The 26,080-nt window shown below is 34.0% G+C and overlaps 4 protein-coding genes and 1 long non-coding RNA gene across 14 annotated transcripts in view; 2 read left to right on the top strand and 3 right to left on the bottom strand.

Moving 5' to 3' along the window:
* The window catches only part of LOC145965147 (uncharacterized), a 30,347-nt gene extending 15,461 nt beyond the window's left edge, over window positions 1–14,886 (bottom strand). The window contains exons 1-22 of one of the 7 annotated variants that reach the window (XM_083088507.1): window positions 14,371–14,886; window positions 10,145–10,246; window positions 9,790–9,922; window positions 9,559–9,722; window positions 9,125–9,280; window positions 8,918–9,046; window positions 8,460–8,657; window positions 7,460–7,756; window positions 6,701–6,898; window positions 5,774–5,920; window positions 4,586–4,735; window positions 4,083–4,223; window positions 3,807–3,962; window positions 3,190–3,486; window positions 2,708–2,891; window positions 2,507–2,626; window positions 2,084–2,171; window positions 1,784–1,801; window positions 1,477–1,701; window positions 1,229–1,374; window positions 615–823; window positions 323–527 (exon numbers count right to left, since the gene is read on the bottom strand). In XM_083088507.1, the coding sequence (XP_082944633.1) occupies window positions 323–527; window positions 615–823; window positions 1,229–1,374; window positions 1,477–1,701; window positions 1,784–1,801; window positions 2,084–2,171; window positions 2,507–2,626; window positions 2,708–2,891; window positions 3,190–3,486; window positions 3,807–3,962; window positions 4,083–4,223; window positions 4,586–4,735; window positions 5,774–5,920; window positions 6,701–6,898; window positions 7,460–7,756; window positions 8,460–8,657; window positions 8,918–9,046; window positions 9,125–9,280; window positions 9,559–9,722; window positions 9,790–9,922; window positions 10,145–10,246; window positions 14,371–14,484 (3,577 nt within the window). In that variant the 5' untranslated portion in view covers window positions 14,485–14,886. The other 6 variants (XM_083088508.1, XM_083088509.1, XM_083088510.1 and 3 more) reach the window with 6 other exon arrangements.
* On the top strand, window positions 4,627–8,040 carry LOC145965180 (uncharacterized). Its single transcript, XR_014436637.1, has 4 exons — window positions 4,627–5,435; window positions 5,546–6,025; window positions 6,272–6,445; window positions 7,385–8,040. It is a non-coding gene; the product is annotated as an uncharacterized LOC145965180 (long non-coding RNA).
* A 134-nt stretch (window positions 14,887–15,020) lies between the features above and the next one.
* Window positions 15,021–18,092, bottom strand: LOC145965163 (bifunctional peptidase and arginyl-hydroxylase JMJD5). 3 transcript variants are annotated; one of them, XM_083088541.1, is made up of 8 exons: window positions 17,997–18,092; window positions 17,140–17,273; window positions 16,739–16,880; window positions 16,451–16,637; window positions 16,188–16,355; window positions 15,777–15,994; window positions 15,539–15,703; window positions 15,021–15,389 (listed from the first exon to the last, which is right to left on the bottom strand). In XM_083088541.1, the coding sequence occupies exons 2-8, from the start codon at window positions 17,268–17,270 to the stop codon at window positions 15,132–15,134; spliced, it is 1,269 nt and encodes a 422-aa protein (XP_082944667.1). In that variant the 5' UTR covers window positions 17,271–17,273; window positions 17,997–18,092; the 3' UTR covers window positions 15,021–15,131. The 3 variants fall into 3 exon arrangements, with proteins under 3 accessions (XP_082944667.1, XP_082944666.1, XP_082944669.1); XM_083088540.1 differs by lacking the exon at window positions 17,997–18,092 and adding an exon at window positions 17,356–17,493; XM_083088543.1 differs by lacking the exon at window positions 17,997–18,092 and adding an exon at window positions 17,356–17,493 and having other exon boundaries at window positions 16,197–16,355.
* Alg14 (ALG14, UDP-N-acetylglucosaminyltransferase subunit) lies at window positions 17,251–18,146 on the bottom strand. Its single transcript, XM_083088557.1, has 2 exons — window positions 18,075–18,146; window positions 17,251–17,996 (listed from the first exon to the last, which is right to left on the bottom strand). Exon 2 carries the CDS (start codon window positions 17,977–17,979, stop codon window positions 17,356–17,358), a length of 624 nt encoding a protein of 207 aa, XP_082944683.1. The 5' UTR covers window positions 17,980–17,996; window positions 18,075–18,146; the 3' UTR covers window positions 17,251–17,355.
* A 189-nt stretch (window positions 18,147–18,335) lies between these two features.
* LOC145965153 (uncharacterized) lies at window positions 18,336–25,903 on the top strand. 2 transcript variants are annotated; one of them, XM_083088524.1, is made up of 8 exons: window positions 18,336–18,610; window positions 18,931–19,176; window positions 19,386–19,518; window positions 19,623–21,618; window positions 21,705–21,769; window positions 21,883–21,951; window positions 22,226–22,344; window positions 23,134–25,903. In XM_083088524.1, exons 1-8 carry the CDS (start codon window positions 18,593–18,595, stop codon window positions 23,137–23,139), a joined length of 2,652 nt encoding a protein of 883 aa, XP_082944650.1. In that variant the 5' UTR covers window positions 18,336–18,592; the 3' UTR covers window positions 23,140–25,903. The 2 variants fall into 2 exon arrangements, with proteins under 2 accessions (XP_082944650.1, XP_082944649.1); XM_083088523.1 differs by having other exon boundaries at window positions 22,226–25,903.
* The last annotated feature ends 177 nt before the right edge of the window (window positions 25,904–26,080 follow it).

The raw sequence follows: 26,080 nt of genomic DNA, 5'->3' as shown, positions 1-26,080 counted from the left end.
AAAATTGTATCCTTTTTTATATTTAATATCTAAAATCAATTATACTTCTTTATTCTTTTCACCCGAAAAATAGATTTTAAATTAAAATATTATTTTTAACTATTATTTTTTAAATATTATTTTCAAATTTATTTTTAACTAACTTTTCAGTTAACTTTTCACACATACGCATATTCAATTATAAAAGCAAGTTCGCTTATTATAAATCAAATGTAATTTTTCTCTTTTCTCATCAAATTATTTTCTCCCCTTCCTTTCTTATAGATTTCAAAGATTTCTATTTCCTTCACCAACTTGTTTAAAACTTTCAATCCATAAGTACCTGCAATGCTGCATAAAAGGCGCAATGTAGGAGTCTCTCCACCATACTGGTTGATCATCCCCTTATTTGCGGCCTGTGGCACAGGGATCGTAAGGGTTATCGGTTTGTGGAACTTGCGCCTTCTGGGTTCTATCGTGATCACTGGCGATACGGCGACGCAATTGCCGAGTAGTTTGGCCGTGAGTTCAGCAGGAATAACATGCGCCTGAATAAAAATGAAAGCTTTACATTTTTATTATCCTTCTACTCGCAATCGCGTAACAACATAAGCCGGATCGAAGCTTTTACTCGCCTGCAAGCCAACTTTGATCTTTTTCGTTAATGCTCCCGCAGGGAAAACGGCCTGCACGTGGCTCGCCACGCTGGATATCAAAATACCACCCTCGGCACCGATAACGTGAACCTCTTGCTTAATTCTGGTCACAATAGCGAAGTATTGTGGAAAGTCCGTAGTGATTATGCGAGTAATCCTGCCCGAATATGTGGCGCTCATTTGAGGATCTAAGCAAAAGAAAATATTATAATTAATTAACTGTTGTCTCTTATTTATATTTAATTAATTATTTAATTAATATATATTTATTGATATATAAGGTATTTATATAATATATTAAAATATTAATTTAACATTATATTAAAGAATTAAATTAATATTGAATTAATTATTTATTAATAAATTAAATAATAAAAAAATTTATATTTTAAATTATTAATTTAATATATTGAATACATATCAAAAATATGAATGCAGGCATTTGTTAAGATTAAATTGAGTAATATTAATAAATCTATATATTGATAATAAGATTTTTAAAAAAATTAGAAAATTCAGGAAACAAACCTATATGATTCATAATTTATTAAAAATTAAACAATAACATATATTGATTTTTAGAAATTATGTACCATAAGACGTATTAAGGAGAGTGTCATCATTATCCGCAGAATTATCGTGCTCTTTCCACGTTTCTCCATTCTCGCTCCGCAGAATAATAATTTCCCTTTCTTTCCCACGAACGGACGCAAAATTCGGTATGTCAATCAAGACGGGTCTGAAATCAATTTATTTCCGTGCAAAAACAGACATAGGCGAAAAAAATCTGTATGTTATATATAATATATATAAAACATATATTTTATAGAATTTAATTTACCCTAAAAATCTCGCCCCCACCGGACCCATCTCGATAATTCGCGTAGCAAGTGCCTCGCCTTCCATCAAAGGAGGTGGATTCGCTACCTTATTTAGTTTTACTAGTCTGCATGTTACGCGAATCGGCATCGTCGCTCTTCGAGGAGGTATAATGATGCGCACACCGCTGTGTCTGCATCCTTTCATGGTACCGCCACGTGCGTCCACCAGAAAACTTATTAAAAATCTGTAAATACAAATTTTTATGACATTCTTTTATTCGTCTGTATTTTTTTCTATTTTTATTTTGTGCACGGTTTCATACTTACGATCTGAAATGCAGCTTTCTGCAAAAAAAAAAAGAAATACATTTTTAGATAAAATATAATAAGGATTCCTGAATATAAATTTATTTAATTATTATAAATATATTTTATTAAATTTGTTTAATTATTATAAATCTATTTTATTAAATTTCTTTAATTATTATTAATTAAATAAATTTATTGAAATATATTTATTTATTATAATCAACAATTGTTTTACGTGAATATGTAACATGTTAAAAATATATATATGGTTATATTACATATTTTGTAAAGTAAAAGGATTAATCTTTCGATACTCACCCTAGATTGACACCATCGGTACTATCAAAATTTTCTGCTAAACAGTAATTATTGCTTTGCGCGAATTGTTGCTTCTCTTCTTTGGTAACTAAAAAAAGAAATAATTATGAAATTCACTAACTCTTTGGAGTCCAGTTATTTTTTTAGTTTAAAAATATCTATGTAATATTATTTTATTTGAATAGAACTAACAATAAAACAAATTGAGAATATTAAAAAGCTAAGGTAAAGTAAAAGGAAGAAATAAGATGCCGGAGATGATCAAAACTCTAAAAGTTTTGATCATTTATCTTGAAAATTATAAGAGATCTTATTATAAGATCTTATTTTCGAAAATCTTATTAAAGTCGTGGATTAGTTTGTGCGGTTATTTCATTGAAACTCACATAATATTTTTTTTTAAATAGACAATTTTTTAATTACCTGGTCTGTGCACTGGATCATCCCTAGTAACGTCAATAGGCAAGGAATCATCCCTTAGACTCTTCATCAGGTCTGCCGTGAGATATCGATAAGGCTGCTCGCTAATCAACGCGTCAGAACCTGAAAAACGACAGCTCTTCTTTACAAGCAATTTCATTATTTCGTATTAATTAATTAATCTGTATCCGTGCGCACACATACCTCCCTCATCATCCGAATCGGACATAAAACTAGTCTCTTGCAAGCTTTCGGGAGCTATTACTTTGTACTTCTCTTCCCAGTTTTTATTATCCGGAGTTGCACTGTCGTAAGGCAATCCTTTTAGCACTTCCATCACAGAAATATATCCTAATTTTTGTGCTATATTCAGCGCCGTTAAACCATCCTACAATAAGTTTCATAAATTTATCACAAATGCTCCCAGAGAATTATATATCTTTTTATGATGTCATAATAAATATATAATATCTTAATAAGATAAGAGATGCTTGGCTAATTATCGTAAAAACATAAAGTTTTATAATATTTTAAAAATAATTATTTTAATAATAATTTTGATCATAATCATATTTTAATAAAAATTAATTTTTAATATTATATATTATAGAATCTGTCAAATTAAAGCATTAATAAATGTTATTATAAACATTGTTATACAGCCGCGTACAGCAGTAACATCTTACATTAGTGCACGCTTTATGCGAAGCATTTCCCTCCAACAAAGCAGAGACGATATGAGCATGACCCTGTTGAGCAGCCTGATGAAGCGAAGTGTAATTCTGATTAGTTCTGACATCTATCTCTGCGTTATGTTTCAGGAGAAAGCGTATCATCGAGAGATTCCCGAAGTGCGCGGCCACGTGTATCGGTCTGTAACCAGTCTCTGTCTGGCTCTCGACGTTGGCCCCGTTCTTCACCAGAATAGAAGCCACCCTGATGAAATCCTCTTGCGCGCATAGATGCAACGCCGTGAGGCCGTTCTGATCCAGAAAAAGAAGATCAAGAATGAGAAGGTACTAAGTCTATTTGTTACATTTCTCGTTGCATAGAATGAGTAGGAAAAGACAGACACTATCGTCTGAACAAAATTAATATCGATAGGACTATTATATAAAAATTTAAAGTCGAAAATAATTTAGAGAGAGGAAATTTATTAGAGAAAATTCAAGAAATTATAAAATTTTAGCGATTTTTAGTGAATAAAAAATCGCGCATGTAATGATTCTGATTGATTCTTCAAAATTTCGTAAAATTTAAAACTTGTATAGATATAATTTATTTTGCAAAAATTGATTATTACCTTGGCTTTGTGATTGGGATCGGCGCCGTGTTCAATTAGCAAATTCGTCATATCAAAATGACCCTTTTGCGCACTCAGGTGCAACGGAGTGAAACCTGCTTTGGATTCCGCGTTCGCGTCCGCTCCATTTTCCAAGAGAGTGGAAGCGATATCCATCTAACCGTCATTGAAAGACGTCATTTTCGCGAAATAGTTGGTCGGAAATTGATTGTTAGATATCGTGCAATCTCAAATTCCAGCGTTACTAAAACCCATCGCTGTTTTTAATTGATTTACCTGATTCTTACGAGCGGCGATATGTAACGGAGTGTGTCCATTTTGCGAGGCAAGATGGGATGACGCTCCCTTTTCTAACAAGAGATTCGCAACGTTAGGATGATCGTAATGGCACGCCAAATGCAAAGGTGTGATATCGTTCTGTAATATTAAACGTTCCGCATAATTCAACTAAACCCGTTTGAAAAAGACAACTGACGAGGCATAAAATATCGCGTTGTGTAAGAATATCTTTTTAAATTTTTACATAATTAAAAAATAGTGACAATTAATCTTCAACTTCTATGCATGAGAACCATTTTAAATTTTTCCCTTAGAAAATTTGGAAAATTAACTTTCTAAAATTACTGATATGTTTCGAATAATAGAAGAATTGTTAGGAAAAGAGAGAGAGAGAAAAAATAGAAGAACGAAAATGCAAGAAAGTTCTCTTTCGTTCTTGCCTAAATATATAAATCTTATTTTCTTACACAACCCGATATAGTTTATAGACGCGCACGAACCTTTCCTTGGACATCAAGTTTACTTTGTTTTTGCAAAAGTATATTTGCGACGTTCATATTTCCATATTTAGCCGCGATATGTAAAGGTGTGAAGCCATTTTTCGTTGCAGCCTTGAGAGAGGCATTGTTTTCCACGAGAATCGCCGCCACCTGTTTGTTAGAAAAATTTTGCGTTACAGAAAAAAATTTTTTCGACCCGATCCTTACTCACTCACTTTTCTCTACTAATATTTTTTAATAAATATTTTTATGATAAATATCGATCTTTTTTAATAATTTAAATTCTAATAAATAAATAAATTCTGACATAATAAGATATGCGAGAAATAACGTCGTTGGGCTTGTCTCCAAGCAAAAAGTTACCTTCTGCAAGACAAATGTTCATTAGAGAAGAGGAATGTGTGAGAAATCGTTGTACTTGTGGGTTCGAGCAACATGACGCAGATGTGAAAATAATGACGGGTTTTACAAATTGTTATTATATCGGGGCTAAATTAATGTTCGTTTAATCACATCCGCGTTCTTAGAGGGAACTCTACGAAAGTGTAAGTAAATTATTTATGAGACGCACAGAAATATACCTAAGGGGAACGTTTGGGTTGACGCAGCGCTTGACAATCGATATCGAACCTCGGAGAAATAAAACGATTGCCAAATGTCACGGGGTGAAATTATGTCTACAATCTGGCTATACCTTCATGTATAACGAGATCGCCTGATAAATTAGAAAGGGTGATAAATTAGAAAGGGGAAACGGTAATAAGATGAGCGAGAGAATGCATGCGTTTTTAGAACACAGGCGAGGTATGAAGAATTATTACATGTGCATGAAAATAAAAGAAGAAATAAGGTAACATAAAGAGAATAAAAACAATGTAACGAAAAAGTTTATTACATAACGAGTACATGTGATGCGGAATAAACGACGTAACATAAAATATATAATATACATAATCAAAGGTAAACAAAAGGCAACATCAACAGAAGATGCAAAAATGTGCGAGATAGATGAATCGACGATCGATGGATTGAAAACGATGATGCTTGTGGTAACGAGGTAACGACAAATGTGTCCGCAGCTCGACTCCCATTCTACATGAGGTACTCGCGGTGCCGGCTCCAAAACAAGAACACCCTGTTTTGCGTGGCGATGTAATCCGCTATCTGCGCGAACTCTTTGTACATTACCTCCTCTTGACCCTCCTTCGCCGCGATATGAAGCGCCGTGTACATATCTTTCGTAGCGGTGTCCACAGCCGCACCGTGTTGCAGTAGCAGCATAACAATGTCGATATTCCCTAATCGAGACGCGATATGAAGCGGCGTCTGCTGCTCCTATAAAATAATGACGAGAACGATATTGAAAAAAAAAAGAAATTTGACAAGATTTAGTTTGCGAAGCGGTCAGATGAAAGCGATTAGAAAACTTGGAGTTGCAGAGTAAGCGATATTAACTCTTCGAGGCACATAATTTTTCCAATTGATAAAAGATCATAATTAACATGACAGAACGATTCTTGCAAAAATTCTACAGCTTTTAAAAAATGTACAATTTCTGCAAAAAAAAGATAGAAAATATGTTCTTTATTTATTAAATTTTATTTTTTTATTTAATAAAATATATTAAATTTTATTTATTTATTTTTTTTAAATAAAGCTACAAGTTAATTTTTATATTTTATACAGAAATAGGAGTTTAATTGAATAGACAAGGACGAATTTTTGAGTAGAAAAATAAAATGTTGCTCATGCCTTAAAGAGTTGAGTGATTAAAGAAGAGAAAGCGTGAAGAAAGAAATGAGATGTTAGATTCGCCTTACTTGCAAGTGGAAAATCACACACTTCGATTGCAAATCACCAGTAAGAAACGTTTAAATGTCGATATATGAGACTGGTTAATGGCTCATGCTTTTGTAATTTAAAAGGCGGTGCGTATGAGTGATCATTTGTATGTATATGATGTACTTTCTAAGTTCTAATTTTTTCTTCTGTCTTTAAGTCAGGTACTTCGCTGTCGTCAAGCAAGCTCTATTCTTCTCTCGATAAAGCGGCAAAGAAAGAGGGTTGGGGAAAGTTTTAGAGTCGGTTTCTCGGGATGCAACACGCTTTACTTACCCTTGCACGAGCATCGACTTTGGCACCATTTCTTAGCAAAATTCGAATAATGTCTGTTTGATTAGCTCTAGCTGCCAGATGCAGGGGTGTTTCGCCCCTGACAGTTGGCACGTCGGGATTGGCTTCATGCTGCAGTAGGAATATCACGATATTCATACACCCCATAAAACTGGCCACATGTAATGGAGTCAGTCCGGACTGCAAAACACATGTATAGTTTGTCTATTAATATTATTTTGACTTTGATGATGACTCCAGAATTAATTCTCGATCCTTTACGATCAGTGTCTCTCGGAAACTGTGACACGAATAAACGAATACATAAAAATGATCGTGATACAATAATTTACATTGATTGATTTTCGTCAGTTTTATTTATCAACGCACGACCCTTTAACCAGTCTTCGAAATTAACCAGATTAATGTTCAATCTCTTTAATTAGGGGCGTAGAAGGACGAATATGGATCTCTCTCATTCTTGATATCCGATACGTTAATTACCATTAATGTGCAATACATTTCAATGTGACTTTTTAATTGTACTCCTTTTTTTAATATACCTCCGCGCGCGCGGGAAACGATCATTTCTGTGCAATTTCTTTTTTTTGCGATCGATACCACGATCGTAATATTCCATCGAACGCTGAACTATTGACACTGTGTGAAAACATTCGTGATTTACAGATGTGAGGAGACATTTATGGAGACATGATTCGACTGCGAGATGCTTGATTCGTGGAACCGGAAGGAACCCGTTACCTCGGTAGTCGACTCGATGGACGCTCCGTGCTTCAGCAGAAGCTCCACGACCTTGATGCGATTCTTCTTGCAAGCGATATGGAGAGGCGTAAAGCCGTTCAGAGCCCTCGCGTTTGGATCGGCCTTTCGATCGAGCAGCAACTTGGCGACTCTGACGTGGCCGCAGTGCGCGGCAACGTGGAGCGAGGTCAGATAATCAATGGTCACCTCGTCCACTGGAGCACGATGATACAGCAGGACTCTTGCAGCATCCACGTGGTCTCCTTGAGATGCCATGTGTAAAGGTGCGAGCCCGTTCTGCGCAAGAAAAAAATCAGTTTGATTATTAATTTAAGAGATACAAGTCGTAAAAAGTATATTTATAGAATCAAGATTGAAAATACGTCGATCAAAGAGTTATCAGAGAATTAAAACATTTAATGATTATAATATTCAGAGCAACTCTTCAAATATAACTCTATATAATCTTATTTTTAAAGGCTCTGACTTTTTAAATCTTAATTTTTTAACAGCATTTTTTCCATAATTTATTTATCAAAGTGTCAAACGTAAAAATAATGATAAAAGGCTGTGAAAAATTATTTAAAAATGCAATAAAAATAATAAAGAACTCTAATAAACAATATAAATAAAAAAGAGCTTTAATAAACAATATAAAAAAACAAGAAGGAAAACGAAAAAGAGTACAAATAATTATCTTTATAAAAAATCCTTTAATTATATAAACGATTCGGTTCCTCTTCGAAATGTTTTTATTAAATCAATTCGATTTATTTTGTTAATAGTTATTGAAGATGTTCCGAAAAGAAACCGAATCGTTTAATTAGAGGATTTTTTATGAAAGTTATTCGCGCTTTATTTCCTTAGATCTTAGCCCGATTTTCCTCTTGTTTTTATTTGTTTATTTTGTAAATAATTTGAAATGTATTTATTTTCTTTGCTCGTCGGGATACGAGAAAAAAATAGTAGATTTAGCAGAGAAGAATCTGCTGAAACATACCTTGGTTCGTGCACTGATTGGCGCTGAATTCTCAAGTAACGTGCTGACAACCTGCTCATGCCCTGATCGCGCTGCACAGTGAAGCGGAGTCAAGCCATCTCTGGTCTTAGCGTCGATTTGCGCCGAATTCTCCAACAGTATCTTAACCATATTGTTCTTGCCCCATTTTGCCGCCACGTGTAACGGACTTATATTATGCTGAAAAAAAAATACATTAAAATCGATTAAAAATATTAAATCATAATCGATTAAAATGTAAAAAAAAATACTAAAAACTCATATATAATCTCACATTGTTTTCACACACATAGATACATATATATTATAATTATAGGTTCTCTTAGAACGTACATTATGTATCAGCGTCTTCCATTTTCAAAAATTTAGAGATTTCGAGTTATTTTTAAACTGACCTATTCAATTATTTTTTGCCGTAAAGATCACCGGATGTACCTTACCTTAGCTAAGTAATTTACATCGGCTCCTCGTTTTATTAATAACCGCGCTATTTCCTCGTTCCCATAATGAGCGGCGATGTGAAGAGGGGTGAAGCCACTCTTCGATGTCACGTCGGGCTTATGGTCGTTCTGTTCAACATTCGATGGCGTTATATTACTTCACACATCAATTATTTCTTACAAATCAAAAATCCACCGAAAGCTTACCTGCAAGAGCAAGTCGGCGGCTTTGCAATCGTCTTTTTTAGCAGCGATATGAAGAGCCGGTAGTCTGACCTTGCCCTTGGAGTCGTTTTCCAGGAGCACGCTGACCACCTTGTCGTGACCTTGCTGCATCGCCACGGCAAGAGGTGTAAAACCATCCTAAGAAAGTATCAGAATTATTTTATTCACGCGTTCCAATTAGTTGTATTTAAGGAATCTTTTATAATTTGTTATATATAATCATATATCAGAATTTTGTATACAATCATGCAATCTCTGGAAATAAGATTTGAAATTACGATGTTGAAATTACGATGTAATTTAAAACTGATTAAATTATTAAATAATTATTAATAAATTATTAATAAATAATTATTAAATAATTATTAAATAATTCTTTTTTTACATAAGAAAATAGAGATCCAGCTCTCTCTTACCTCAGTCGCGAGACTTTGATTGGCTCCATTGTTGAGCAGGAGCTTGACGACCTGGTCGTGATTCTCCTGTGCAGCCATGTACAAAGGAGTGAATCCATTTTGCGACTGGATGTTGACCGCGGCACCGTATTGAATAAGTATATTGACTATTTCGGACTGGCCAGCTGAACAGGTAATATATCCGAAATTAAACGAGAATTTCACGACTCGCGTTCTACATGAATTATTTACCTAACGAAGCTATGTGCAGAGCGGTATTTCCCTTTTTCGTTGCCGCGTCCACCTTCGCACCCCTCTTTAATAATTCGGTTACTATCTCGACGTGGCCATCTTTCGAAGCTAAATGCAAGGCATTTAAACCGTTCTGCGAATAAAACGCAAGTATTAAAACATTACCATCGCCATATGATAAAAAGATATACAATTATTTAAATAAAATTTATACAAATAAAGTAAACAAAAAATTAAAATAAAATTTAAATTAAATAATCAGAACTTTATAATTCACATTTTAAAATTTATCAATTATTGCTGGTTATTGAAAATTATATACATATAATATTTAGAAAATTTAAAATGCGCTCACCGAATTAGCTGTATTAATATCTAAATCGGTATCGAGAAATTCGACCACTCTTTCAAGGTTGCCGGATCGGGCAGCGCGGAGAAATGCTGTTGTGTCATCAGCCTGGAAATGCAAACATTTTACTCTTTAATAAACTCTCTGTAGAGAGAAAGCACACCCAATTACGTGTTCTGTGAAAAATACAATATGGAAAACAGGTGATATAAAGATAACAAAAAAGGTAAAAGTGCGTGATATTATTTATATAGATGTGATATATAAGAGTAACCTAGTTTGCAAAACGATGATGCAACCCTGTCCTTTCTCCTTTTACCCTTGCGCACTTTAACACTTGGTGTTTATCGCGTTATTATATTTATTATTAATCCACGTTACACGGTATATTTGTTTTCTAAAGTAATTGTTTTATATAAGAAAAAAATCACGCGCATGTGTGTGTGTGTTAAATATGTCTAACATTTCATTCTTTCTTGAAGAAAAAGTTTATTTTTATTTTTATTTAATCGGAGACCAGGCTTTAATCGAGACTTTCGGGGAGTCGAATCGAAAGGCAAAGACGAGGAGTGAGTTGAATTGCGATTAACTTGTGATCTCCTCAGCAAACGTGACTTGTTTCCTCAAAGAAACAGGAAGACCTCGCTCCTCCCTATTTGCACCCCATTGCGATTCATCAGCAGTGATCGCGATAACTACTCCAGGGTGGTGTGACTCGCTATTGGCGCTTTAACTCCGTCATTCTGACCTTTAATCGGACCTTTAGCTGCTACCAGTTTCTGCATCGCATCCCAATTTTCTGTCGCATTCCTTTGACATCGATATGCGCCGCATTTGCCGGCTGTGCGCGCCTAAACACCCCTCCCCTCGACCATCTGGTGCATTTCGCTCTGATGGTTCATGGCTTGATTATTCCGTACCCTATCGCGCCGATTGGGACCAGTTGTACCAGTTATATCAATTTTCACGAGAGTTTAAATTCTCCGTACGATCTCCTCTATCTCCGATGACGAAAATTCAATGCAATTGTCAGAGATGCATTTAATCGCGCACCGGAAATCGTACCCGCGATCTCAACGTAATCATCATTGCTCGCTCGTGAATCATCGCGAAGCTTGCAATTGATTTTAGAGCTCGAAATATCCTCGTCTCCTTCGATCGGTCAATTCGGAGAGGGCGAGAAAGAGGGTGCGAGAGGCATGAACGGAACAGAAAGAGAGAGAGAAACGAGGGGAGAGAAGGAGAGAGAGAGAGGGGCTAGTGCCGGCTTCGAATTAGCTTCTAGAGACCCTACCTGGCTCGTGCTGTCGGTGACCATCGTGATCGAGGACTGTGGTTTCCAGGGGGAAAACGGTTCTCCGAGACGCTGCTCCGGGATCCGCGGACACGAGAGCCTCCCTTAACGCGCGGCCACGCGCGTCACACCACCATTTGTGCACACCGCAAGTGTTCGCCGGGGGTGCGCACGGACGTAACGCCAGGACGAGAGAGTCGGGCGGTAGGAGCCGCCCTGCACGAAACACGCCAACCGCGCAGAATCGAGCGACAACGATCTCGCATATAGAGGGAACACCGCCACTCGGGGGCTACAGCTCGTGTCAGGAAGAGGGATGGGGGTTGCCGGTTTCTCTCGCACCCCCTCACCCGCCTCCCGTTCTCATTCCTCCCTGCCACATTGCATTATCACTCCTTTTTTAGAGATACAAATTTTCTTTTTGCCCTGCACCCCTTTTGCTTACTTTTTTCAAACTTTGCCGGACCGGAACCTTGAATTGCCTGGCTATATGGGATGCATACATGTATCGCGTTCTATGGATGTATGATATATATATTCTAAAAAAATAATATACCGCATTGAAATATGATTATGGTGAGAAAATAGAGTGTACAAGAAAGTAGAGATACAATACACAAGTAGAGTGTACAAGATTTTCTCCCCTTCTTCTGTTGGTAGATTATTTATACAATATTAATGTATTAATATTATTAATAGATTTTTCTCTCTTTCACAAAGAATTCGAAAACGATCTTGTTCGATGATTTCGAAGATTTTATTGAATATTTATTCCAACTTTTAGAAACTTTAGCCACTAATTGAATAACATATCTTTAAAATCAAAGATATATTCTTGAAGATATCGAATTGACATGAAAGTATGTCAATATAAGGGGAGCAATAAAAAAATATTTATTTTGAGAGAGATACTTCGTGAGTAAACTTTAATAGAAAACAAACTTAAATTAAAATAAACTCAAATATCGGAAGGGTAGAGTTTGTGAGCATCCTTGATCCTCTCGTTTTTAGGGGATTCTGTTGCTGTCGCGAAACGCGATAAGCCTATCCCTTCATCCCTCCTCGCTGCATCAAAATCCTTTACCTCTGATCTCGCATATGGGACGATTTATAGAGACGCTATAAAGGTGCGGTGTGTATTCGCCCTAAGATTTTCGCCGTCGGGGTGAGATTACCGACAGGATAGGTAGGAAACATCCCTTATACGAGAGAGAAATTGCACGTCCAACGCGCCTGCTCGCAAGACACGAGGGGTAGGCGACGCATTTCGCTCTCGAACAAAACCTATGCCTGGAGCTATCCTCTTTTCGATCAGCAAGTGTAAAGACGGCTGACCGCAAAGATTTGCTCCTGCCAAATATTTTTTCAAGTCGTACAAGATCGATATGGATATATATAATGCGACAAAATGTATGAACTTTTTTAAAAAAGTTTAGAACAGGAACCTTATATTTGAAATAGAGATGAAGATCACGATAATAATTTCGAGATAAAAATGATAGATAATAAAATAATTATAATTAAAGATAATTTAATAAATATAATTTAAGATAAGAGAGATTTATAATTTAAGATTTATAATCAAGAGATTTATAATCAAGATTTTTTTATATTTATGTAATGTATAGTTTTCTTTCAATTGTATCTTTTATTCGTGAACATTTAACTTTCTTCTTTTTAAATTTTCATACAAATCGATGTTATATATTCAGATTTATGTCAAAAAGATTTATGGATCGTAAAGTCTCTGAAAATTTTATGAGAGGGAGAGATTAATATCTCGAAGCTGGCAACTCTAATTCAATTTTAATGATAAATTTGAAGACAGATTTATTCCACTTGTTGTAAACTAATATATCTCTCAACTCTTAATTAATTTAATTCAAAATTTGCGATGCTAATGCAGATTTAATAATCTAATTAATTATTACGTATGATATAAGAATATTTAAAAACCAGTATATAACATTATAAAAATGACACATTGCGTTTCGTGTTAAATATGGATCAGTGCAGATCTCGGTCAATCGATCGATTGAGCCAATTAATCTGAGATGATGATTATATCATGCCGATATATCTCGCCGATTGTATCTACTCGAACGTTAATCACGCGATGAGTTTTGGAGAAAATAATCGCAACTCTTGGATCAACATCCTAAATCGCGCCTTAGGAGAAATGGACGGTCTGCACATTGCGATCAATAAAATCTTTACACAGCGGCAAGAACGACGTTAAGCATGTATGCGTGTCACTTCGTCGCATACATCCCTCGATACAACCTTGCACTCGCGTGACTTCATCCAAGGTCGCGACCCCTTCGCGACTTCAGCTGCTTTTATCGTACCCTTAATTCTCTTGCGCACCAATCGGCTGTGAGATTTTGCGGAGAGCTCTACTATCTTGCTTCTGTCCAGTAATTTATTATCTGTGCAACGTTATCGATATGCAACATATGTTTAATCGAGTTGCATCAAAATTATAGACGAGATTAAAATTCATTTTCCAAATCCATGATCAACACATACACATTGTATGCATAATAAAAAATGTATTGTTTATAACATAATGTTAATCTTATCGTGACACGCTGTTGCTTGATTAAAAATTATCATTGATAATGAATATCTCTAAATTTTTTGTCGAATATCAAGAAATAATAAACATTAAAGAATAATCATAATTAATGAATGATCTGACTAAGTACTGGAATGGAGAAAATGTCGATTAATTATTTGACAATTATTTTATCGAGGAAATAACATTTTAGAATAGTGTAACTGATTTTTCTAAAAATAATATCGAGCTATCGCTCATTGGACCGTGTCCAATAATCACTGTGAGCGTTTGCGAGAAGCGAAATGTATCAGCTGATTCAATATTAAATATATCTCATACTTTACGCTGTTAATTTATATGTATATGTATATATCATACCTTTAGACAGATATATAAATTAATTATGCCAAAACGTACGACTGATGCTGTTAATAATGTTACATTTGGGTTACGTTTATTCAAATATATCATTGTAATCGTATGAATTGACATAATTCGCTCAATTGTTTACAACATCAACATAATAATGTTCAGAAATCTTGCGGTTATAGGGAATTATCGTGAAACGCTCGATTTTATTCTGTGTAAAAAAAAGGGGGGAGAAGGAAATTTAATACAGGAATCCGTCTCACGTTCTGTGAGAACGACCCAAATATTAGGGAGGCACGCGTTTTTACCTGGAGCCTAATAATCGGCGGGAATGCGTCCTCTTCCGTCATTACTAAATAATAAACTGTACTCTCTTTGATAAGCTCTACACGCACGCTCTGTAAGCACCATGCTGAAGACGTAGACTGGCGGATATTAATAGAGTCCTATGTTATTTTTGTTAAACTCCTATATGACGTGCCTTTGTTACCAATCTCGCTAAATTTTATATTAATATTTAAAGCCAATACATTTGCTCATATTTACGAATGTAATTTTTATTTTAGCATATTGAAAAATATCTTTTTTTTCTACTACTATCACTGATTATTATTTAATATAAAATTAATTATTTAAAAAATATATCATCGATTTGATAATTTTGTCTGTAAATAGAGATTTATTATACTGATTGGCTGAAATTTTAATTTTTATACAAGACGTTACAAAACAAATTTTTAATAAAAAAGTTTCATTTGAATCTTTAAAAATTAATTCCACCAGAAACTGATTGAAAAACTCGGGGTAAGAGCGGTCACGTGATGCCACCATTTTGGTGGAATATATAGCATTTCTCCAGGTTTTAAATAAAACGTCATACCATCAGCTTTTTGAAAATTTGACCACTTGTCATAATCTGGTCTCACTGGATCTACTTGCGCAGTATTGTTAAGTAATTTGGTATCATAGGGATACAGATTATCTGTCTCGGCTGGAGAATATAAGATAACTCTTTTGTAACCAAATATCTGAGAAAAATAATGACATTAATTATTATATTATAATATAAATATAATATAATTATTATATGTGAAATATATCTTAAATACAAAATTGAGATAGAAAAAGGCCTCTCAATATGTAATTTGAATAATTTTAATTGCAAGTATCTTTTTACCTGAGAGAGCAGATTATTTTTCGGATCAAAGTGCAAAGGAGACACTGTACCAGCAGGTCCAAACCAGGCATTTACATCAACTTCTGATGATTCCACATCTTTCTCTTCACTATCCGAAAAACAACAATATTCTGGCAATTCGAAATCTTCTTTTAATTCTGGTATCTAAGATTGATTTCGAGATTATAATTTTATGGCAAGATTGTGTATTAAAGGCATCTGTAAACTGTAATATTACCTGTTCAAACAATTGATGCTGTGCTAAATAACCGATTTCGCTATTACTTGCGATAACGTGCTTTTGTAAAAATTCAGAGAAATTAACGAGATGTTGAGTCCAATCCTCCTCAGTATAAGAAGATCCAATTTCGATTGGTACTGTCCGAGACCCTGCGATTTTATTCAGATAATTAGGGTTTTTCCATAATGTTAGTGCTTTCCAGTGACTCATACAATCTATAATAAAATATATAAGATTAATATTTTTAATATATTTTCTTTTGACATTTTGAGATAAACTACTAGATATGTTATTTATATTATTCACAAATATACTTCACACTTTTATCTTATAACACAAATTACAATATAAAACAAAATATTTGTTATTGTCTTGACCATAGCTAAGCTTATAATTTATATTAATTACAAATTAAACCTGTTAATATGGCCGGCAGTTTGGGCACAAAAATTTTATTGTAAAATGTCTGCAATGAAGGTCTTTCAAAATGTCTTTCTGGATAGTTAGAGATTAAATCATTATCCTCCTTGTAATTGATTAAAATTTCTTCTAGATTTATCTTAGCGCCAGAATCTTCTATTAAAATTTCAAAAAATAAATTCATTTAAAAATAGATTAATGTAATCTTTTTTTATTAGTATAAATTGTCTCTCTCTTGAAGATATTCTTACCAGTGCAATAGCTGTTTAGCTTTGTAGCAATAGTTGTCAATAAATTTGGTACGCTAGGAAGAGGTGCACCTAGCAGAATGCCTTTATCAATTTGATTAATAATGTTTCGTAATACAGTCTTTTTCTTCTCTTCTTTATCATTAAAGCTTTCAGCATTAATTTCATATTGAAATTCTAGTAATATTGCCTAAATATATCAATCACCCCAAAAGAAATTTTTATAAATGAGCAAGTTTTTGAGGAAAGATATATATAGTTGTTTTAAAGTCAATAATATATGTTTTATACCTTTATGGCAACGCACAGAGAATAACAATATCTATATCCTATTGGAACATCTTTCCAATAACCCGAGTTCAATATTTCCCACGTGCGATCTAAACAAGCTTCCACTCTTGTTATCGAGTTGTTTATCCATGCTTCTGAAGTTCTTGTAAGAAAAACAAATCTTTAAATATATTGAATATTCAATTATATTATTAAATTATATTATTAAAATAATCAATATGATATATAATTAAAATATATAATTTTTGAAAATCTATGAAATTCTTTCAATTAAATAAGAGAGACATGCTTATTTATATTTCAAATTAATTCATTTATTAAAATAAATATTTCATTTCTTATTAAAATAAATATTTAATTTTTTGTATGCGAGATAATATTGCCAATTAGATTTTATTTACATTTGTTCATTAGATGTATGTAGCATATTTATTATGGGCGTCAAATGTAGTTTTATTTCTACAGGTATATGTTCCAATTCTTTTGCTAACAATTCCCAGGGTACTGTTACCATAGAAGTACTGCGAGTCATTTTCTATAAATCACACATACATATATTTCTCAAGTGTAATAATCATAAATATTATTATAATTTAGACAAAAAAAGAAAGCTTTACTTATAAAAGGACACTTCTGCTATATATGGGTTTACTTAAGTATGCCCATTGTACAACAACATGATCAGCTAAATAATACAAGATCTTCCCTGTCAAGGAGAAACTTTTGACTCTGCAGAAACTTTCTATAAATACAATAACGTTCTGTGTGATATATAATGCTCTAAATAAAAATGCTATGATGCACAATGGAACACAAGTGCCAGGACCATTGCATAAAATAAGCCCAGGATTTTCCCTCCATAAAATTGGAAGACAATTCAAAGTGGCAAACACAGTGGTCCAAATTGACGTAAGGTACGACTGTCGAACTTCCCGGCTTCTGTAAATCTCTACAACTTTGTAATCCTCATTGCCATCCTCCAGATCCCTGACCTTCTCCGCACTGAGCTTATCGGTCTGAGCATGAATGTACACTCTGGGCGAATAATTCTCAAGGTTCAAATGCTTCACGATCCGCAGCATCTCGGCTGTGTGTCCACCGGATCCTAATATTATCATCGTCTTAACCGGACGAGACTCTCCTCTGGGCTCATCGCGTTTGACAAGAATCAGATAACATACCCTGGCAAGTAGGCAACAAACAAATGCGACAGGGAAGAGGACGAAATACCTCAAGCACATCTTGCTTTATCACGCACCTGAAAAGAGTATCATCGAGTGAAATATGTGTAACAAGTTTTGTTGTCCATACCAGATATGTCAAGAAAAATTCTCACTGATTCTACGAGCCATGCAGGTTAGATTAAATCAACAATCAGTGAACTTATAACATACTGAGACGCTTTATTACATCACATTCGACGCGCATGCGCAGAAAAGGGGGCCATCTGTCATCGCCAATAACCTGCTGGATCCAATTGTCAATAGCCAATCACGATCGAGCGCTGTTCGCGATTGGCTGTCGCTAAAAACTCGATCGAATTTCCCATCTGAGTGAATCCTCGTAGTTTGTGTCCGGTAAGCTTCATGCCCCCCACACGTACAGACGCCATTTTTATTTATGTGGGGAGCTCGGTGGGGTTGACACGGAGTGCGAAGAAATTTCTAACGTTTATACGAACGAGATTTACGATAGTTCGAGGGTTGACCAGAGGGATATGTCGTCTTGTGATGTGCAAATGACGCGGGCCATTGTCACGTTTACACGTGCGACCTTTGCGTGACTGTCCATTCCATCGAATGGTGATCATCGTGAACGCAACTCTCCTTCTTTCCCAGCGCTCCTGTTAATAAAATGGATCATCGCCAAAAGGTGAGTCGTGAAAGTATTGTGTCTCTTAACGTATTTTCCGCCCTTCGATGAAAAAAACTATGATTTAAAAGAGATTGGGAAAAGGTGCGCTTCTCTTTAACAACCTCAAAAAAATTTGTCCGCAAAAAATGTAAATTGATTTATTACCCTTCAAAAAACACTCTGGCTATTCTGATAAAAATGTGTCTATTTGTAGCTTCCGCAAAAACTATAGTTGTCGATACGTGTCGCAAAAACTCGGTTTTATTCTTCACTGTATCTATTCTGCTGTAAGATATATCTTGCATAGAAAATTTCATCTATTGTTGATACTTTATTAGATGGTTGTGGTTCCTCAACAATCGAAAATTAAAATCGAGGACGACGACGACGAGGATGTGGAAGCGTTGAGATTGGCAGCGCTTAAGTCATTGCGACCTAAGGATGCCACGCATAAGAGGTCAGCGCTATTACAGGTGCAGAAAGTTTTCCCGCAAGTAACGCAACCATCTCGTCTCCCATATAAGGATCAACGGCCTATGAAAAGAAGTTTCTATCATAACAGGTCGCAGCCAAGACAAAATGGGGTAAGCTTTTAATTTGTACAACATTTTCGAGTAACTTTAATAGCGATTTTATGAAAAATAAAGATTGTGCTTTTTGTTTTATAATATTGAAGATATGCTTGAATAAATGGCGTACTAAGTTTCAAGATATATATTGAATAAAATTTATATTTTAATTTATAAATAATTAATTCTCAACATATTTATACATTTGTAATTTATGTTTGCAGAATATGTATTATCAGAGCCCTCGTAATCCGAATCTAATAGCGATAGTTCCTGTAGATGAACCTTCTCCAATTCAGCAGGCTCAGCTACCTCCTGTAGAAAAGACTGAACCAAGTGTAAAATCACATCCACAAGGTAGATCTATTATATTTTTACATAATTAATATTGATTATACAGTATTAATAATTGCATTTTTTTTTCAACGATTAAGTAATTAAAAATAATTATGCGATTTCAGAAATATCGAAATTCCATCGTTTTAAGGACAGTGGAAGTGCTTCAGAAGAAGAAGATGCAAAGGAGCAAAAAAATAATATAACTTCTGTACAGACAGAAATAGTAAAAAAAGAACCAGAAGAATCTTTGGAAATAGAAAGTCAGGAGGAAACTACAGAGAGTTCTCAAAAAAATGGAGATAACCAAGAAAATGAAGGTAACGACGACGATGATGATGTACTCTTAATGGCCGACCTCGAGGAAGAAGACAGTTTAGAACGTTTAATGGATGAGATGGAGAGGGAAATGAATGATGGAAATAAGCCGTCTGAAAAGAAAGATAAAAAATTGAATAAAAGCGAAACTAAGAATGTAACGAAAGGTGACGAAGGAAACAAAAATTCTGATCCAAAAATGAAATCGGACGAAAATTGCAGCAAGAAGGAGAGAAATAACACGGTTACCTCGTCTCTGGCTGTAGTCGTCAAGAATGATAGACGATCAGTTTCTCCGCACATAACAAACCGGGTAGGTCAGAAACGCAAGTCACTATCTCCAAGGTCACGACCACGAAAGAAATCACCAAGGAGATCTCCCAGAAAATCTCCGATTAGGCAGCCAAAAAGATCTCCGAGAGAATCGATAAGGTATAGATCACCTCGCAGATCTCCATCGTCGCGATATTCTCCTAGATCCAGATCACCCAGACTCTCGCCGCGCAGATCTCCAAACAGAATAACCACGAAGAGATCGCCGCTGAGAAAATTATCCCCAAGAGGCAGGTCACCCAAACTTTCATCACGCTCCAGATCGCCCCGACCACACAGATCGAGATCGCCGAGACGATCGCCTCGATCGAAGTCTCCCAGACCTCATTCTCCCAAAATATCACGCTCTAGATCACCGAGGTTATCAAGATCGAGATCGCCGCGTTTCTCGCCAACGCTCAGATCATCTAGATCCAAGTCTCCCAGATTATCGCCAAGAAGAGTATCGCCTCGTCGATTACGATCTAGATCCAGATCTCCCGGTTTGTCTTCTCCTCGAAGGGGATCGCCTCGCTTGCGATCGCCTCGCTTACGATCGCCAAATGTGTCACCGCGTAGAACACCACCGCGCCTAAGATCGCCACGACCTTCGCCTCGCAGATCACCATGGTCGTCCCCGAGACATTCACCCCGTCTTTCGCCGCGACGGAGACGCTCTCCCAAGTGGTCACCTAAAGAATTACCCAGGAAGCATGGACCACGTTCCATCACTCCGGACATCAATCGAGATGAGTATGCGAGAGATCCGTCTCCGGTTTTCAAGAATGCGGCGTCACCAGAAGTACCCAGAATGAGAGCAAAACAAAAGGATGAAGCGTATGAAAGGTCAGAAACAGTGAAGGAATCCGTTGATACGATCAGTGATCCCGTGCTCGAAGCAAGAAGAAAAAAGTTTGAATCTACGCGGCCTATCGATCCTGTAAATGCCAATAAAAAGATTAAATTATCCAAGAAACATACCACGAATACGAAAGTGGATTCCTCGGAAGGAACGGAGATTCCATTAAGAAAATCGAATAAAACTTTAGCGGAGTTTGATGTTCAGGAGATGGATTTATGTTTGCCAGCAGCAGGTTATGAGTTTGAAGAATTTGAAGAAGCGGTAGAGAATACGTCTCCGACAATTATTACAAGCTCTGTAAATACATGCATAGACGTAGAGCCACAAAAGATGGAGAAAGAAAAGTCTTTGAAGAAAAAGAAGAAGCGCGATAAGGAGTTGTATCAAGTGGGAAAACTAAAAAATGAACTGCCGCTTTCTGAACGTATCGGAAAAGATAAGAAGTGTAAGAAACGTAAGGAGATAGTCTCCGAGGAGAGCATGGAGAGCACTGTATTCGAAGATATAGCAGATGAAGAAGGAGATTTACGAACGGAACTCAGCAGGAGACGCGCGGAAAGATTGAACAGAACGGTACCGATTCAATCGGCTAGATTAGTGCAGTCAGCTTTCAAAGGCGTTGTTAATGAGTAAGTATCAGTACGATATTATGTGTTACTCTTATTGTGTGTTTTCTTTTGACAGTGTACTTATTGCATTTCGCGTTTCTTTGCAGGGTTGTGAAAAATAATGCTAAAAATAAAGCTAATCAGAGACATGTCCTTAACACAGATGAAAAATGTAAGTAATAATAATATATATTCAACTGTTCAATATCTCTATATCTCATATTTTGGTTAACTTTTTTTTCGATTGTACGAATTACTTCTAATAACAAATTTCTCTTTCCACAGCTAATCAAAAGGAAGTCAGACGAGTTACTGTGCTACACAGATCACTAACGGAATTACATGATTCTGAAGGTATTTATATCTACTTATATATTTCAAATATATTTCAAAGTTTTAAAGCATAAATATTTATAAGCTTTCACTTATAATATTCGTTAATATTTGATTACTTATTGAAAAAAATTACGAAATATTTAATTTAAAAAAAGATATTATACAGTTATTATTATTTTATTACAATTATTATTTTTCGCATACATTTCTGGAGAAAATATTTTGTTACAAAAATAATTAAAAGTGAAATTTCTTGACTAAATCTACTTCTGTTGTTATTTTTCATTTACAGATGAAAGTACTCTTGATTCGAAAGTACCTGTGCGTTACAGGCTGGGGCTCAACAAAAAAGTGCAAGAGTCCAGAGAATCCAAGGTTACTCGAAAAACATCCAAAAGACAGGGTCGTAAGGTAAAGCACAAAAATCATTTGTCTTTAAAAGATCCTGAGCATATTTCGTAGTGCATAAATTATACCTTTATCTACTCTAGATTTGTAAGTAATATGGTAACCTCTTATCAACACGGTTTAATCGATATTTTGTGATACTACCAAGAGTTAAGTACATGTAAAAAAAGATACATTTTGAAATATATTCACTTTTATTGATTACAATGGAATGAGGGCAGATAAAAAAGAACAGCAAATAACAAAAATTAAATTATTACGCTCTATGTATAATATTTGCATATAATTTCGCAAATTAGAATTATATAATCTAGTATAATTTGAATAACGATCAATTACTCTATTTGTGTTAACTTAATAAAATCAATTTTTTGAATATAACTAAGGAAAAATATTTCAATAGATATTTTTTATTTATTATTTAGAGGGGATGATTATTTTCATTAGAAATTATTTTAAGTAAATAATTACACACAAAAATATTTCATTAACTAAGTTATATAAAATTTATGTGAAACGCAGTGTGAAATAATATTGTGTGCCTTTTAATAACATATAGCTAGAAGATAATATAAATGCCGCGAGATAATTTTGCGTTATTTAATTTTGTTGAAAAAATGGAGATGTTTTCGTGAAACAGAAATAACAATGAAATAACAATGCTACATATTGAAAAAAAAGGAAACGAGCAATTGTGTATAGAATATTTTGCAGAAATTGTTTGCAATTTAGTATTGCGTAATTCTAGATTCGAGTCCAGTAGAAAATAAGAGTGATCTGTTTTTTGTTTAGGAATAAAATAAATCCGCGTTCATCCGATTGCATATTTGTATGAAGAGAGAATAGCGGTTCATCTCTTACTGCTCATTATGTTGTCGACACATAGGAAGATGCGCTCATTAACGGTTATATTATATCATATAAAAAGCATCTCTTTTCTCTTTTCAAGCATAAAGTACAATAATATTAATAATACTTGAAGATAATATCTAAATTTTTCGATATTTTACGATTTAAATGTACTCGATTGTTTATCGTTTGCTTAGGAAAAGTTGATTACGTGTGATTATATTAAATCATTTGTTGTATTAAAGATTATGTATATAACTTACTTTGCTCGCTCACCTAATAAACAAGAATCATTAATATAATCCCAAAGCTACCTATTGCAAAACCTAAGTATATTTTATATGAGAATTAGTAATGTGTAGGCACATATCTTAATTGTATATAGCACTTAATACCGATCAAATTTAATAAGAATGTTGTAGTATAGCTTGTAAATTCGGTTAACGATGTGTCGCGGCACCAAATGTCCTGTACAAATCATAATAGCGATCCAACAACAATGCAATTTTTGTTAAAATTTATTTTTAACGTCGCTAAATGACATATTTTTAAGCAGAATGCAAATTCCTTAAGATCTAATTGACAATGTTTTATAAATTGATATATATATATTTAACGCTCATTTTACAATTAAGAAATTACAATTAGTATATTAAAGTAACAATGTGTAGAAGAGAAAAGAATAACTGTTCTCCATACATTTTAAAAAATACGCTGATAAAATATACGGCATTTACACGTGTAGCTTACTATTCTTCAAAATTGTATAAAAATGTATATGTTAATTTTATGTGTTTTCGGCGGTAGATATTAATGCATATAATTTATTGTTATATATTTTTACTGCACTTTCCGTGGAAAGTACAATTATATCCTGTTTAATGTATTTTGATATAATTGTATTTAATTTTAATGATCGCGGGGTGACATGTATCTCGTCACTCTTTTAATTATATATTTCCATATATTGACAATTAGGATATATAACATGCATCTCTCGGTACAGCGTATGTATAACTAATATGCGTGAACATTTTTTAGGCTGTTGTGCAGCTATGTACATAAATTCAATCTCTACTTCGTATACCAAGCTAAATACCTCATAGTATCTATGAAGGTGTAAACGCTACTACTTTTACGTCAATAAAAACTGATATTCCATTTTAGAGAAATTTTCTTCCATAAAATTGTTACTACGAGGACCATAATAGGGGAAACTCTTATTTATATTTATATATATATATATATATATATATATATATATATATATATAATATTAAATATATATACATATATATGTATATATGTGGTATAAAGATGATGTTATTAATAGTTACATGCGTGCCTTTCTTTATGTTTAATTAAAAAACGTGCGTGTAAATAGACTCGTTTTTTTTTCATTACGCTTAAATAGTAAAACACATTTTCGCGCTGGCCGAAACAAAACTTTTTTACCATTGCCGTTTTATTTACATATGGTACGTGTGTATTTGTGACGTTAACTCTAAGAGTTGCATAATAGATACCTTGTAGTTATAGAAATATAATGAGACTGAGAAAGAAATTACGAGCCTTAACCAGTGCATAAATATAATGTGATATTTGGAGGGATATTTACACTTTCCCTTAGATGCGTTTTCTCTATCTTAGAATAACACAGATGGCATAATAATCTTTAACATTTAAAGATTATATTATATAATGTATTAAATATATATAAAATATGATGTAAAAAAAAAAAAAACTTTATCGTTTATTAGATCTAAATATTGTACGTCATAAAATATTTTATTATTGTAAATTGTATTATTGTAAAATTTAATTTATGAATAATTTATACAATCTATAATTTGAAGATAATTTTATTTTATTTCACAATTATTGCTTGTCAAACACAATTGCAATTTTTAAAAAGTCAACATAAAGAATCTGAAAAAAATACATTATATTAAACGGCAATTATATTTCTTCGAACTAACTCGATTTAATACTTCTATGTTATTCTACGATAGAACCGCGATTAGATCGCGGATTTCTGTGACCGTTACTGATTATTTAATTTATTAACTTAATTTTTGTCATAGTGGTAAATATATAGATGGGAATAATTCCTTGACAAAATTTTTTGGTAATAATCTTTTGGTTAAATCGTAATTTAATAACACAATTCGTGTATATTTATTGATAAATATCTCTTGCTTTTTTTACATTATGAGTATCAATTGTAATTATAAATAATAATTATAAAAATTTAAAATTGTGTGTGTATGAAATTATTGATTTCGTGTCTCTTTATAGAATTTTAGCGGAATGATTTCTTATTTTGCAGATTAATTTTATATATTATTTATTTTTCCGCGCACATAAAGAGAGAAAGAGAGAGAGAAAGAGAGAGTGTGTGTATTTGTATATTATATTTATTATTGTAAAACACAATTCAACCATCTGTAATTTACCACGCGAACGCATATCACACAATATGTATGACTGTATCTATTTGTATACCTGTATATTTGTACTTATACCTTCTGACAAAAAGAGGAAACAGCGCGAGATTATCGCATACTTCCTACTCAGATGTAGTGACGCTTAAATCAATAGCGAAGTAAGATGAGTGAGACGTATCACTTCGTACGTCGTTTTAGAATTAATTGAATCTTTTATTTCAGAAAAAAAGATACAGAGAATAAAAAGATATTTTTTCAGCCACTCATCAACGATTTTCTCTTTCTACACCTCGAATCTCTTGCATTCGTGAGGATTTACATTTTCTTCCCTTTGTCCCTTTCGTGAGTCCTTTGCGATATCATGCGACATTAGTAGACGGTACCGCACTTTATGAATATGTATAAGAAAAAGCTCTCTTTTTCAAGTCTGTATCACGCAAAAT

This window comes from Camponotus vicinus, unplaced genomic scaffold, assembly GCF_025532165.1.
Source record: "Camponotus vicinus isolate PSW18456_S1 unplaced genomic scaffold, iyCamVici1.0 SCAF_14, whole genome shotgun sequence".
Taxonomy (NCBI): Eukaryota; Metazoa; Arthropoda; class Insecta; order Hymenoptera; family Formicidae; genus Camponotus; species Camponotus vicinus.
The sequence above is the reverse complement of the archived record's forward strand: the minus strand, read 5'-3'. Positions and strand labels throughout refer to the sequence as shown.